General features: G+C 43.2%; 3 protein-coding genes across 3 annotated transcripts; 1 reads left to right on the forward strand and 2 right to left on the reverse strand.

The window, feature by feature from the left end:
• Positions 1 to 820: 820 nt before the first annotated feature.
• On the forward strand, positions 821 to 1637 carry LOC125315830. The gene has a single exon (XM_048281772.1). It carries the CDS (start codon positions 1011 to 1013, stop codon positions 1470 to 1472), a length of 462 nt encoding a protein of 153 aa, XP_048137729.1. The 5' UTR covers positions 821 to 1010; the 3' UTR covers positions 1473 to 1637.
• A 3860-nt stretch (positions 1638 to 5497) lies between these two features.
• On the reverse strand, positions 5498 to 7455 carry LOC115749676 (protein CANDIDATE G-PROTEIN COUPLED RECEPTOR 7-like). The gene has a single exon (XM_030686593.2). The coding sequence runs from the start codon at positions 7275 to 7277 to the stop codon at positions 5934 to 5936; it is 1344 nt and encodes a 447-aa protein (XP_030542453.2). The 5' UTR covers positions 7278 to 7455; the 3' UTR covers positions 5498 to 5933.
• A 1089-nt stretch (positions 7456 to 8544) lies between these two features.
• Positions 8545 to 12215, reverse strand: LOC115749675 (ankyrin repeat-containing protein At5g02620-like). Its single transcript, XM_030686591.2, has 4 exons — positions 11873 to 12215; positions 11112 to 11626; positions 10411 to 10820; positions 8545 to 9623 (listed from the first exon to the last, which is right to left on the reverse strand). The coding sequence occupies exons 2-4, from the start codon at positions 11443 to 11445 to the stop codon at positions 8742 to 8744; spliced, it is 1626 nt and encodes a 541-aa protein (XP_030542451.1). The 5' UTR covers positions 11446 to 11626; positions 11873 to 12215; the 3' UTR covers positions 8545 to 8741.
• Between the last annotated feature and the right edge of the window lie 216 nt (positions 12216 to 12431).

Consider the following 12431-nt stretch of genomic DNA (forward strand, 5'->3'; position numbering starts at 1 on the left):
TGATTTAAGGCTTGTTTGTTTTAATTTTTCAGAAGTAAAATGTAAACTTTCTTCTTTTTCCGTCAAATCTTAAAACATGTTCCAAATTTTTCGAAAAAATTACGTGTAAATCTCTGTGTCAATACTTATATGCGATAAAAATTTCACGCGCTTAAAGATTAAGCATCGGAGCGTATACGTCGAGAGAAATTATAGTGTAGTATAATATTAAGCCAAGCCAATGATATAACGAAAGACCAATCAGAGTTGTATGAATCCCAAATAGGACAAGTATAAAAAAAAAGTCTTAAACCTATTGCATACGGTCCTAAACCTTTTAATTTAATCAATTTAATCTTAAATATTTATGCATTTATACCAATTTAGTTCATTCGGCTAATTTTGGCCTAGTATCGCCGACGTAGACGCCAGCGATGCTACATAGATTGGTCGGAGCCGACATGAATATTTTTTAATATTATTTTTTTTCCTTTTTTTTTTTGTAATTGGTTTTGGCCGACGAGGGTCACCAGAGCCCTCGTCGGCCCTTGCCGACCGCAGACGAGGGCCAACCAGCTCCCGCCAGCCACCGGCAAGGATCGGCGAGGCCTCGATGGCCCTAGACGAGGCGACGACCACGGACGACAGTGTTTGCGGCCTTGATGGTACCATTCGACCAGTTATCTCCATGGTACCTAATGATATGCTTTTCACCAAACAGCTAGCATAAGATAAAAACCTGAAAAGAGGATAGCAGACTCAGTGTTAATCATGCTTCATCATTCGCAGCATTCCACACACAATATGATCGTCTCCCACTAAAAAGAACCCTCTCTCTCTCTCTCTCTCTCTCTCTCTAAGACCCAACTCAATACTCACCACTTAACTTTCCTTGCACTTTAAGCCTCCTCCATGTTCAACACGACTTCCCACATAGACCCCAGGGAAGAAGAGGAAAAACACAGGTACCCATCAGCCAATACTGCACACATCCACCCAAAAACACAAAAGAACTCGAGGAAGAAAAAAGCATGAGTTCCGTCTGCATATCGAGCTGCCTCAACGATGCGCGCGCCCTGCAGGCTCCGGTCCGGGCCACCTATGTGAACCTCTACAAGTGGCCCGAGTCCGACGCAGAGTTCGTGAGGTCGATGAGCTCCAATGGGCGCGCAGGGGACAGCGCTGGCGGGAGGACCGTCGATCACCACATGATCCGCACCAGGGTGGTGGACAGCATCTCCTGCAGGCAAATGTACCTAAGGAGCTACCCGCTTTCCAGAGAGGAGAACGCCCCCCCGGACATCGAGACCCGGTGCTTTGGCCGTCGCCGCAGAGGCAAAGGAAGCGAAGGAGGCAATAAGAAGAGGAAGGAACGGCGTCGTAGAAGGAGGTGCGTGGCGTTGAGGAAAGTGAAGGAAGCGTCTTGGACTGCTCTGTTCAGGATCTTCCACGGGCTGCTCTCTTGCTCCGCCAGTGTAGACGTTGTTGACTGAAACTCTTTTGTTGTGTAGTTGTTTTTGAGCTTTTACTATAATATAAAAAGCAGAGGGAGAACATATCTGTTTCGAGCTTTGAACGCTTTGAGTTCGTCTTTTCCCTCCGTGCCTTCCTTTTTTTGCCTCTTGTTGGGTTTAATTTAAAGAAGTTAATTCGCTTTCTCTTCTTGTTTTTACTCTTTTCCTTCCTCTGTTGTCGTCTCCTTGTTGATGGACATCTGAAGGAGAGTGAAGGTATGATGTTAAACTTAAGTAATGGAGGGAGAATTTGATGTGTATCCGTTTCGCATTTGGGAGACAACTTTCGTGGTGAAAAACATGGAATTCCATCTTTTGTTTTGGTCTTGCCTTTGTGTCGTGAGCATAAGTGGCATGCGCGGGGAAAGAAGCGACTTGCGTTTGGACAAACTGAGTTGACATAGTCAGAAAAATCCCATGAAAATAGTTGAAATTTGGACAAGTTGAGTTGACAGAAAACAAAAGGAATGAAGTAGATCTATAGAGAATGAAGTACTCGGGACCCCCACAGATTGTCAGCACTTTGAGAGTCCTAAGGCTTAATCAATAACCACATTAAACAATACAATTAGTGATGTCCTGCGTAATTTCCGAATGCCAGGCTGAAAGGAGAAAAAGCATACACATCAATGGAACTTTTAATGCATAGTCTGATCGAGAGCGCAAAAGCACGATGGAACCATACTATACGATTCACATTGACTATATCATATTAGCAGTCAAGATTTAGGTTGTATTAGAAATTCTCACCTCGTCCATCCTCTATATCATATTAGCAGTCAAGATTCAGGGTGTGACATCCAGCAAGATCAAAGAGAAAAATGTGTACCACTGCCTATTAATCGAGACATCATTACTCGGGACGCCTATGCCGAACAAATCGAAACGATTGCATCAGGTAGCACCTACCATATTTATTTAACATGAGAGCATGAGAATTGAACGCAGTTTTTTCATATCCCGATTGATACTTAAAGGCTGTATTTGATCGTCCGGATTTCTAGTTATGATAGGATTGGATAGGATAAGAAATCTAGGGATTTGGCCATATCCTATCCACTGTTTGGTAAACTGCGAATTTAAAGTCGGATATTCTCATATCCTATTTTATCCCGCATTTGGTAGAAACCGTATATCAATATAAAGGACATATATGCCCCTACGTGATGCTCATGAAATATTCCGATCTTATTACTATAAAAATAACGTTCTCATACACATAAAAAAAACTTGAAAATATACACATTTTATTAGATTTTCAAACCTCTTTGCAAAAAAATAAATAAATAAAATGAAAATAGAAACAAATGAGACAAGAAAGTTATCATTATTTTAAAAGTTAGCTTTTATATGACGGATAAGAGAAATCCTATCCGACCTTATCCTACCCCCTCCCCTCGGATTTTTTTATCCGGATTATATCCCCTCTATATCCGACATTATATTATCCGAGACACCTACCAAACATGGGATAGGATAAAACATCATATCCCGAGTTTTATACGGACGACCAAACGCAGCCAAAGGGACTTGCTTTGGATACCCTTTTATCGAGATATATAAATGGGTTTTCCACAAATTGACTAAATGGTTGACGGGAAAGGGAAAGGGAGGATCATTAGGTAGAATACAACGCGCCAAGGTTTGAGCTGTAAAGCCTACGGTCAGGGAGGACAGCTCCACTATTACAGGCACAAACCTTGATCCATTCCCTAGTATATTGTTCTGTGGCCATATGAGCAATCGAAGACACTTAAAAGTTTTCTGTTAAGACAGGACTCAGAAAAATGAAAAGCTGAAACACAATTTCCAGAAGAACAATAGGCAATGAGTATTGGGGGATCCTAGCGTCAATTCACTAGTGCAACATAACAGCATGTTTGCTGGTGGTGGACGATTCTTGAAAGTCCAAGTTAAGGAGATAATTTGTTTTTCTGGATTTTTTTTCACGTAAGACATCTGATCCAAACTAATGCAGAATGTAATCACCAGACATTATGGTTTCGAACCAAGTAATACATAGCCTGTCTCGAATTCGGCACACCAATGGTAAAGGTGAAGCTACTAAGGGTGCGCATATTAACACTTTTGAAAGTGAATTTCTATTCCATAATTGCTTCTAGAGCAGAAATTCGTTTGGTAATGCAACTTCTAAAGCAAAAATCCATTTGGTGAAAATTTTTACTTTTAAAAGAAATTTCTACTTCTAAAGTGAATTTTTACTTCTGAAGTTTTTTCCCAAATTTAAAAAATTAAAAAGAATTGTTTCTCAACTCAAGAAGTATTTCTCGCCTCACCCTATTTTCATAATGTCTCTCGCCCAATCACGCCTCCATCGTCACCGTCCATCGCCGCCAACCGCCGAACTCTCCAACCGCAATAGAACACCGCCGATCACCATCGCCCATAGCCCACCGCCGACCCTCGCCCGCCCGGTGCCCCCCACCGCCGCTGGCAGGCCCCCAACCTGCGCCGACCACCGCCTCTAACCTCCGTCGGGCATTGTCGCCCCCCACCGCCAACCGTTGCTGCCCACAACCGTTGTCGGCCGCCATCGTTGCCGTTGAGTCGCCATATCCAGCCACCGAAGTAAAAAATAAATAATAACTTTTTATTTTTAAAAACTTAATAATTTTTTTAATAATAAAAATATTTTTTAAAGAAATTTAAAAAAAAAAATGAAGTAGAAACTTTTCAACGCCGACAATAATTCGTCGTATAAGATTTTGTGCGTATAATGTTTCGGAAGTAGTTATTAAATGAATTTCTCCGATAAATAATCAACTTCTGCTTATGAATAAAAATAGAAAAATCAACTTCTACTTCGGAAGCAAAAGTGTTGCCATGCACGCCCTAAGTTTGCATAGGACGGAGAGTGTAAAAAAGCCCCTTATTTCTGATACATATGAGATCCTAAGATTATATGGTGCTTGCAAGTTGCAAATAAACTTCAGAATTGCTGAATTCCCAACATAGATAAAGAGAGGAGGATAATAGGTCTTCTTTCAAAAACAGAGAAAAAGTACCTCTTTATCCAACCATAGAGCATACCGTGCGGACTACATTGTTGGGAGCTAAACTAAAATTGTCCAGAAAAATTACCCTGAGAGACACAACCTTGCTCAGAGGAAGACTGACACGTCCAAGTTCGGAAAAAACATGTTATGTATGCACCTATGTTAATGTTGTTCTAATCTAGAACGATCATGGATTTGTGAAAAAGACAGACTAGAAATAACACAATTCATCCAAACTCTCAGCAGCTAAGGTAGGAACCTTGAGATACTAACTAGTATGGCTCTTGTACTTGCCGTAAAAAGATGGGTAAGTTTTGCCTCTTTGTTGTAGTTATCTATGTGAAACTCAAGACTTCCTCTCTAAGCCCTCCCCTGCTGCTGATGCAAGAGTTCAGACATGAGTAACACATTTCAATGAAAGTAACCAGAAACACCTCATGGGGTCAACTAATCAGCATTTAGCCGCAGAAACCAGTAAAAAAAGAAATTGGTGTCATCTGATCATCACAATACCTCTCGATCAAGAAGAAAGGGAATCTCCAAGTAGGATAGACTGATTACATGTCCACCAATGGTGCTTTCAGGCTAATCACTTTCTCAAAACAACATTGTGTCCCCCAAAAGCAATTTCATACTCGTATGACACTACTCTCCATTCTTCACAGTAAGTAGTCACAATGGAAAAGTTAACTGCGGAATTCTATAATTGCAATCTGATCTAAGGAACTTCAGATATCAGTTCCAAGTACAATGTCCTACAACAGGACAAGCCATTTAAAACATTTTGCACATCAACTTAATACCACCTCAATCCCACCTATCATTGCTGACTATATGAATCGTTTCGCGATATTTAGCAGCCTTGATCAATATCGTAGAAAGATCAAACAGTAAAGAAATGGACTCAAAATCGGAGACTTAACAGCATTATACTCGAACCACCCCATCAAGAAAAAATCCAATTTTGAGATCAGTCCATTCCTCATATTTGCAAAGCATTGGATGCATGAAAAGGATACAGTAGAAAACCCAAAGACATTCCTTGCCTAATTCCCTGTAAGTTTGTCTTACATCAAGAACAAACAAGAAAATTTGAAACATGACTGAAGTGAATAAAGACCCAATTGAGCTCATTCCAAGAGAATAAACCACAGGGAGAACATGATCTCTATGTCTAGAGTCTAGAGTCTAGATCTCATAAGGGAATGATGTGAACATTCCACCAGTTAGAGATAAAAGCAACTGTTGAATCCAATATACTTAAGCAGGAAAGTCAAAAGTGTAGAATGGAATAAAAAGGATTAACAGGAGCAGTAGCACCAGACCTGATGTTACAGTAATGGTTCAAAATTGAATCATCCAGTTCTCTACGTATCATGCCATTAGCATCAGCAGCAGGTAAAAATCCTCCGACATTTTCAGTTCAAAGGTCGAACTCTTCATCGCGGAGGGCCATTTCTGCTTCCTTTTCCTCCTCCTCATCAAGAACAAAGTACTCATTCCTCTCCAGAGGCCTGAACATATAAAACATCACAGTATAGAAAGCCAGGCTGGCAATCTCTTCGGCTGCATTGCTCACCCACTGATACTTATATGCGGCAATCGTCCTCAAGGCGAACACCACAATTCTCGTAAAATACAAGTATCCAATCACCACAACATAAAACTGCCTAAACAACTGTAGCTTCGCCAAGTTCCTAGCAGCCTTGCCATCAGTCTTTGAGGTCTCCCTCAAAGACCTGATAGACCACACAATCGGGAAAATAATTGCGCAGCAGCAGATTATATCCACCAGCAAGAACACCTGATTCCAAGTCACCCAATCCTTGATGAAAGGCCCTGTCTCTCCGATGACAACCGAAGCCAAATTTGCCAACACCTGAAGGGGAATCACAATCATCAACACCTTCTTCTCCTTCTCTTGCAAGAAGGGCTTCAGAAACGACCAGCCCGTGCCGATCAACACTATCACGGTAAACAACAACACCACGCGAATGAACTGAAACATGTAGAACAACACGTCCCAACCGTGAGGCGTGCCCGTGACCTTAACATAATGCTTATCCTCGGCAGCACAAATCAGATTCAGCGCCTTCATCAGAAGCAACCCCGCCATCAAGAGATGGATCCGGTGCACCGATCGCTTATTATGGTAGCAATAATAGATCCAAAAGCCCAGGAAACCGAAATAAGAAAGCGAGAACAGGAAGTAAAGAGAAGGGAGCTGCGTCGAACCGGCGGAGAGGTAATCTTTGGAGTCATCGCTGTCGAGATTGAAGAGCTCGGTGTGGACGTTCATGGAGACGCTGGTGTCCGGGACGCAATTGGCGAAGTAGAGGGAGTATTCATTGGGAGAGATGACGGGGTAGGATTGGTTGAAGGAGGCGTGAGGCGGAGGAGAGAGGTCACGGAAGTTGAAGAGAAAGAGGATGTACTGGGAGTCGAGGACGCAGAAGTTAGGGTTTTCCCGGAACTCGAGGACGATCTGGAGGAGGGACTCCTCGGAGAGGAGGAAGAAGCCGAGGCGGGAGGGGTCAGGGGTGGCGGCGGCGGCGGCGGAGGAGGAGGAGGCGACGTTGACGGCGGAGACGGAGACAGATGCCTTGCCGCGGTAGGTGAAGCCGAACTTCTCGAAGAGGATCATGGAGCGAGAGTCGGAGGAGATGGTTAGGGTTTTGATCTCGGCGGTGGAGGGGGAGATGAGGAGGGAGGTGAGGAGGAGGAGGAGGAGGAGGAGGATCATGCCGTGTCGCTTGGCCTGAGCCATCGGAGAGATCGCAGCGGCGGAGATGGAGCCCTCGGTGGTGGTGGAGCGGCACAAAAATGGTCAATTTGGTGTTGGGATGGAATCGATGTCTTCGCCGGGCGTGAAATGCAAGGCAGCGACTTGTCCGGCGGGGCGAGCTATGTTTAGCGAATTGCCGGAAATACCCTCCCTTCCCGAGTTTATTTACAGTTTTCGCGATGGATTATCGCTTCTATTCGTTACACGTATGCGAGCATGGCATTAAATGACACCGTGCATGTATCTATACTATGTAAATCGAAACATCAAATATTTTACGAAAAATGAATAATTTATAAAATAATTTTTTAAAACAATAATCGCTTATATTACTTATAAAAATATATGAACGTAAAATATTTTCATCTTGTCCGCAAATATCGGTATTATTTTCATTAGCTAATAATTTCAAATAATAGATGTGATCGTTTTTAAAAACATATTTTTTAAAATATTTATTTTTCTTGAAATAAACGAATCTTCAATATTGATTTTTTTTCGTATTTTTTAGAAATTCTGCATGTATATCTCGTTGGACAGAAAAGTCGTAAATCAACTTTTTTTTCGAAAGATTTGACCAAAATAAAAATTCGGAAAGCCATTCCCGACAAAAAATGACCCAACTTTCCTAAAAAAAAAGTTCAAAGAATTACAAGTCAGCTAAATACTCTAATTATCCGACCCTTGGGTTCTCCTTGCCTCGGACCTTGTTATCGCATTAAATTTACAACCTATGAATATATTGATTCGTTGTGTGCTCTACTTCTCGAGCATGGAAGCTGCGATAACTTAGATCTTAGTCTCATAGTCAGAGAGTATGCGATTCTTTTATTTTTCACAATAACTTAGGCATGCAAGGCAATGCTCTAGAACTTCGGTCAGAAATTGATTTTTCTATTTTCGATTCCGAGCATAAGTTAACCTTTCTATTTTTGAAGAAAAGTATTTTTTTTTATTTGTATTACTAAACGGATTTCTATTTCAGAAACACTTTTGGAGTAGAAATTCTAATCCAAAATTGTCGTCATGCACGCCCTCGGATTTCATTGCCATAGTCGATTGATTCCTTGGATCAACTTTATGATTAACAAAATTAGGCAAAGACAAAACCGGTGTTATAGTCCTACAAGACTTTACCTAATCGCGCTTCTTTGCTTGTATGTGGGCCCCGGTAACCAAAAAGTCAATGGGATTTGTTGGTCAAATAACTCTTGTTAGGTACATCAATTGAGAGGGAAGTGACCACTCATTGACAGAAAAAACTCTGCATCTCATAGTGCAGATCATCTTATTATCAACTTCCACAGTCAATATCTTCTGCCAAGAAGCGGTAGAGAGCAGGTCATTCTACAAAGCCTCCGATTCATATGTACAGCAACAGCTCTACGTTAATATTCCCTCTCTCCGGTGTCGGCGTCGGCATCGGAGTTGTCAGCAGATTAATTCTCAGAGAGCATAAACTTTCTTAAACTCGCTGTTCAAAATTTCTGAATCCGACATCATCATCGACATCGACAATGACCTCGACCTACTACTCATCGACGACCTCCGGATGCTCCTCAACCTATAAGCCTCTATCCGGTGCATGATCACCCAGTAGCACATCGTCCCTAAAGTTGCTATCATGATCACAGCTCCGACCACGGTCACTCCCGCTGCCAACGCCCAATCGCGCTTCCCCACCACCACGTAGCACAGCGCGAGGAATGCCACCGACACCATCACGCACGCCAACCACATCAACTTGTTGATGACTGCCATCATTTGCTTCTTCGCTTTCCGCTCTATGACCACCACCGAGGTCTGAACCACCACGACTGCCAGAGATATGAAGAGCGCGATGGCATCGAATATGAAGAAGATGAGGAATTCAGGTTTCGGAGCGATGTTTGCTTCTCCGACAGAGTGCCCGTACGGGACATGCTTGGGGTCATCGGCGTACTGGCCTGGGACACTGAAGATGGCAGCAAAGGCTACTGTGGCAATCAGGACAGCCACGACCGTTGTGGAGTTGGTGGCGTTGTTGAGGCCCTCTGAGTGCAGCTTGTTGAGCCGCTTGGCCATCCCCTGCACTCGTCTCCTCGTTTGCCTCCCGTGCTCCAGCTGGTCGTGCACCTCGTGCTTTATGTCGCTCACGGTTTGGTTCAACTCCCGGGCCCCAGTCGGTGTTGGTGGATTGATAGATTTAGCACTAGGAACGCCGTGGTCCCTCAGGACAGCAGCGATTTCGGATTGGCCAGCTTTCTCGGCAGTGTCCAGGGCGGTCTCTCCAGATTTGTTAACCGCTGTTTTGTCAAGGTCTGAGTGATTCAGAAGCTTAGAGAGAATCTGCAAGAGTAGCAGCAGCACTTCATGCTTTTACACTTCAAGAAAACCCAAAAACTAAAATAATTTCATAGGTAGCCTGCCCAAAGCCAAGACGCTTATTTAACAGATGCTAGTCTCTCCATTGCTTAAGATGACAATCTGCAGGAGTCTTACAACAGATTTGGATGGAAGTCTGTTCGTAGCATAGAATCCCAGGATTATACAAAAGCCAAACCCGTGCCGGGTTATATTGCACAGAAGAAAGATTCTCGAAATGGCAATTATGGAGCATCTTCTATGCAATAAGGAATATAATCAGCACAACCATACCCATCCGATGAATTTCTAAAAGTCTCTGAGTCATGGTCTTTATCATGCGAATGCTAAATTTTGATGAACACATATCTTGAAATTCTGCAGTTCGCAGAAATTTGCAGCTTCAAAGCATTGACCCGGAGTAGCTCCATAATTATGGACACGAAATGGATACCACTTCTTTCCAAGACATCCTTCCAAGTTCATGAAAGCACTTAATGTTTAAACCATGAACATAGGTATAAACCCCAAAGTAAGACAGAGGCGCTTATTAGATAATTGACACGGATCAGTTCAAAACTGCAGTTAGTCATTTGTAAAGCTACCTGCACCATTTTGAGGCACCAAAAAGGATGATACGTTTCTTTTCTTTTTGAGCGCCTTCAAGAGATCTGAGCAGTACATTCATCTAGCTGCAGTTGCTTAACATGCTTTGGTTTGCTTTTTAAGTGAAATCGAATACAGAAAAAAGAGAAGGCCAGAGTTTTCATACCTGAGCTCGAGCCTTTCGTGTTGCTATATGCAATGCAGTATTCCCCTTATTATCAACCATGTTAAGTGGAGTAGGATCCAAAATCAAGAGCTCCTCGACGAGATCGGTACTCTGTCCCTTGACTGCCATGTGAAGAGCCGTTTGGCCCTTCTTGTCGCACATGGTTGCTAACCCCAGTTCCCTGCTTAGAAGGGCCTTCACGACCTCCAAATGCCCATTTCTCGCTGCTGAGTGCAAGGCTGTTTTCCCATTGTTTCTTGTTATTGTGGCCAGGTTTCCACATTCCTCCAAGAGGAAAGTCACCACTTCGAAGTGGCCTTGTGAGGCGGCGGTGTGCAGCACCGTGGTGTTAGAAGAGTCAGTCGTCATCGAAAGCTCGTGACTCTTCTCCATGAGAATCTTTAACACATCTGCAAAAGAAAGAAACTCAAAACATCAATACCGAAGTTCTTCTTCTATAAACTTGAACATTCGATGGTGGTAAAGCAAACCGAATTCAATATGAACCACAAAATCATTGCTTTTTACCTATGCTATTCCCTTGTTCTTTTCCTTCAAATTCATTACACACCAGGACGACTAAGCAACATTCATCAGACACTGCTATGTCAAATCGTTGGCCTTCGAGAAGGAGCTAACTGTATCGATGCTAATAAAGTACAATAATCATTGACTAGAAGCACAGCAGATGAGAGCCTCACCCAAGTCTCCTTGCTTTGCAGCGATGTGAAAAGCATCATATCCATTCTTTGCCTTGATTCCAGCTGAACCGATGTCGTAGAACCCCATCAACTCCCTCACCAGATCAACATGGCCACTCTCAGCAGCAACATATAGTATGGTTTCACCAGATTGATTCTGCTTGGTCAGCAAGCCGTTCAATTCCTTCTCCCCAGACACGGACAGTGCGTTCAACAGGGACTCCGAATCCCCAGCTCTCGCCCTCAAATGCAACGGAGTGTCGTCTCGCTTCACCGTCAACTGTTTGGTCATCTTCTTCCTGGGGAAGCTCTTTTGCCTCTCCAGTGCCTCCATCACCGATAGCGCGCTCTTGACAATGATACAGCAACAGTGAAAATCAAGAAACTCTCAACTATTTGTCAACCCCAGAGCAAATCACTTTTCGGTGTTTCTTTATGGAGCAATTGATAAAGACCAAATAGAAACCCCGGATTTGGATTCCTTGAACACCCGCCAGATGATGCCCTCACGTATTCTGCACCCAAGGAAAACAGGAATAAATTGATGAATACTCAAAACACATGCTTGTGAGAGATGGAACAAAGGCAAGGGCAAACTCATCTCTACCTTGAGATGAGCTTGTTCGCTAAATTAGTGGAGAGAGAGAGAGAGAGAGAGAGAGAGAGAGAGAGAGGATTGTAAATGACATGACCATTAGTGAAGCTGAACAAAGCACCATGATGTGAAACTGATGACAAAAATTAGACGGTCAAAGGTTCACCTGAGCTTTTGAATACAGAAAGTCTCTCTCTTTCTCTCCCCTTATCTTCAATCCGGACGCTGAAGAAGTGGGTAGAGACAGAAAAACAAGAAACCGATGTTAATCATTGGGGGTTTGAAGACTGTAGAACCCACACAACTGTGGCGTCGAAGACTTTCTCAACCGGCTGGCGAAGTAGAAGGGTGATAGAATCGGCGACTCGTGAGTAAGAGAGCTCAGTGAGGTCGAACGAACAGCTATGAATTTATGGGGCTTTTTTGAATAATTAACGAAGTTTGAACAAGAAAGATGATGGAGAAGAAGGAGAGGAGAGAGGAGAGAGGAGACTGGGAAGAAAAAAAGAGAGACGCAAGCTGAAACGTGCTCTTTGTCCCTTGCGGAATAATTATAGCGCGGTCACACGTTTGCCACGCACGCTATCGGAGGGGCCGGGACCCACCCAGTCCTATGATCTTTTGTGGGAGATCTAACGGCCGATTCTTTGCGGCACTGGTTGCTGGCCTGCCGCATGATCAAGATTCGCCGAATTAATGGAAGTTGGCATCATCGAAATTTTGGA

Source organism: Rhodamnia argentea, chromosome 7, assembly GCF_020921035.1.
Source record: "Rhodamnia argentea isolate NSW1041297 chromosome 7, ASM2092103v1, whole genome shotgun sequence".
Classification (NCBI taxonomy): Eukaryota; Viridiplantae; Streptophyta; class Magnoliopsida; order Myrtales; family Myrtaceae; genus Rhodamnia; species Rhodamnia argentea.

Bases quoted from the DNA above. Each gene is read 5' to 3' on its own strand.
- LOC125315830 (XM_048281772.1), top strand. From the start codon at position 1,011: ATGAGTTCCGTCTGCATATCGAGCTGCCTCAACGATGCGCGCGCCCTG.
- LOC115749676 (XM_030686593.2), bottom strand. From the start codon at position 7,277: ATGGCTCAGGCCAAGCGACACGGCATGATCCTCCTCCTCCTCCTCCTC.
- LOC115749675 (XM_030686591.2), bottom strand. From the start codon at position 11,445: ATGGAGGCACTGGAGAGGCAAAAGAGCTTCCCCAGGAAGAAGATGACC. The intron at 10,821-11,111 runs GTGAGGCTCTCA...TTTCTTTTGCAG, and splicing joins TGCAAAGCAAGGAGACTTGG to ATGTGTTAAAGATTCTCATG. The intron at 9,624-10,410 runs GTATGAAAACTC...CTACTCTTGCAG, and splicing joins CACGAAAGGCTCGAGCTCAG to ATTCTCTCTAAGCTTCTGAA.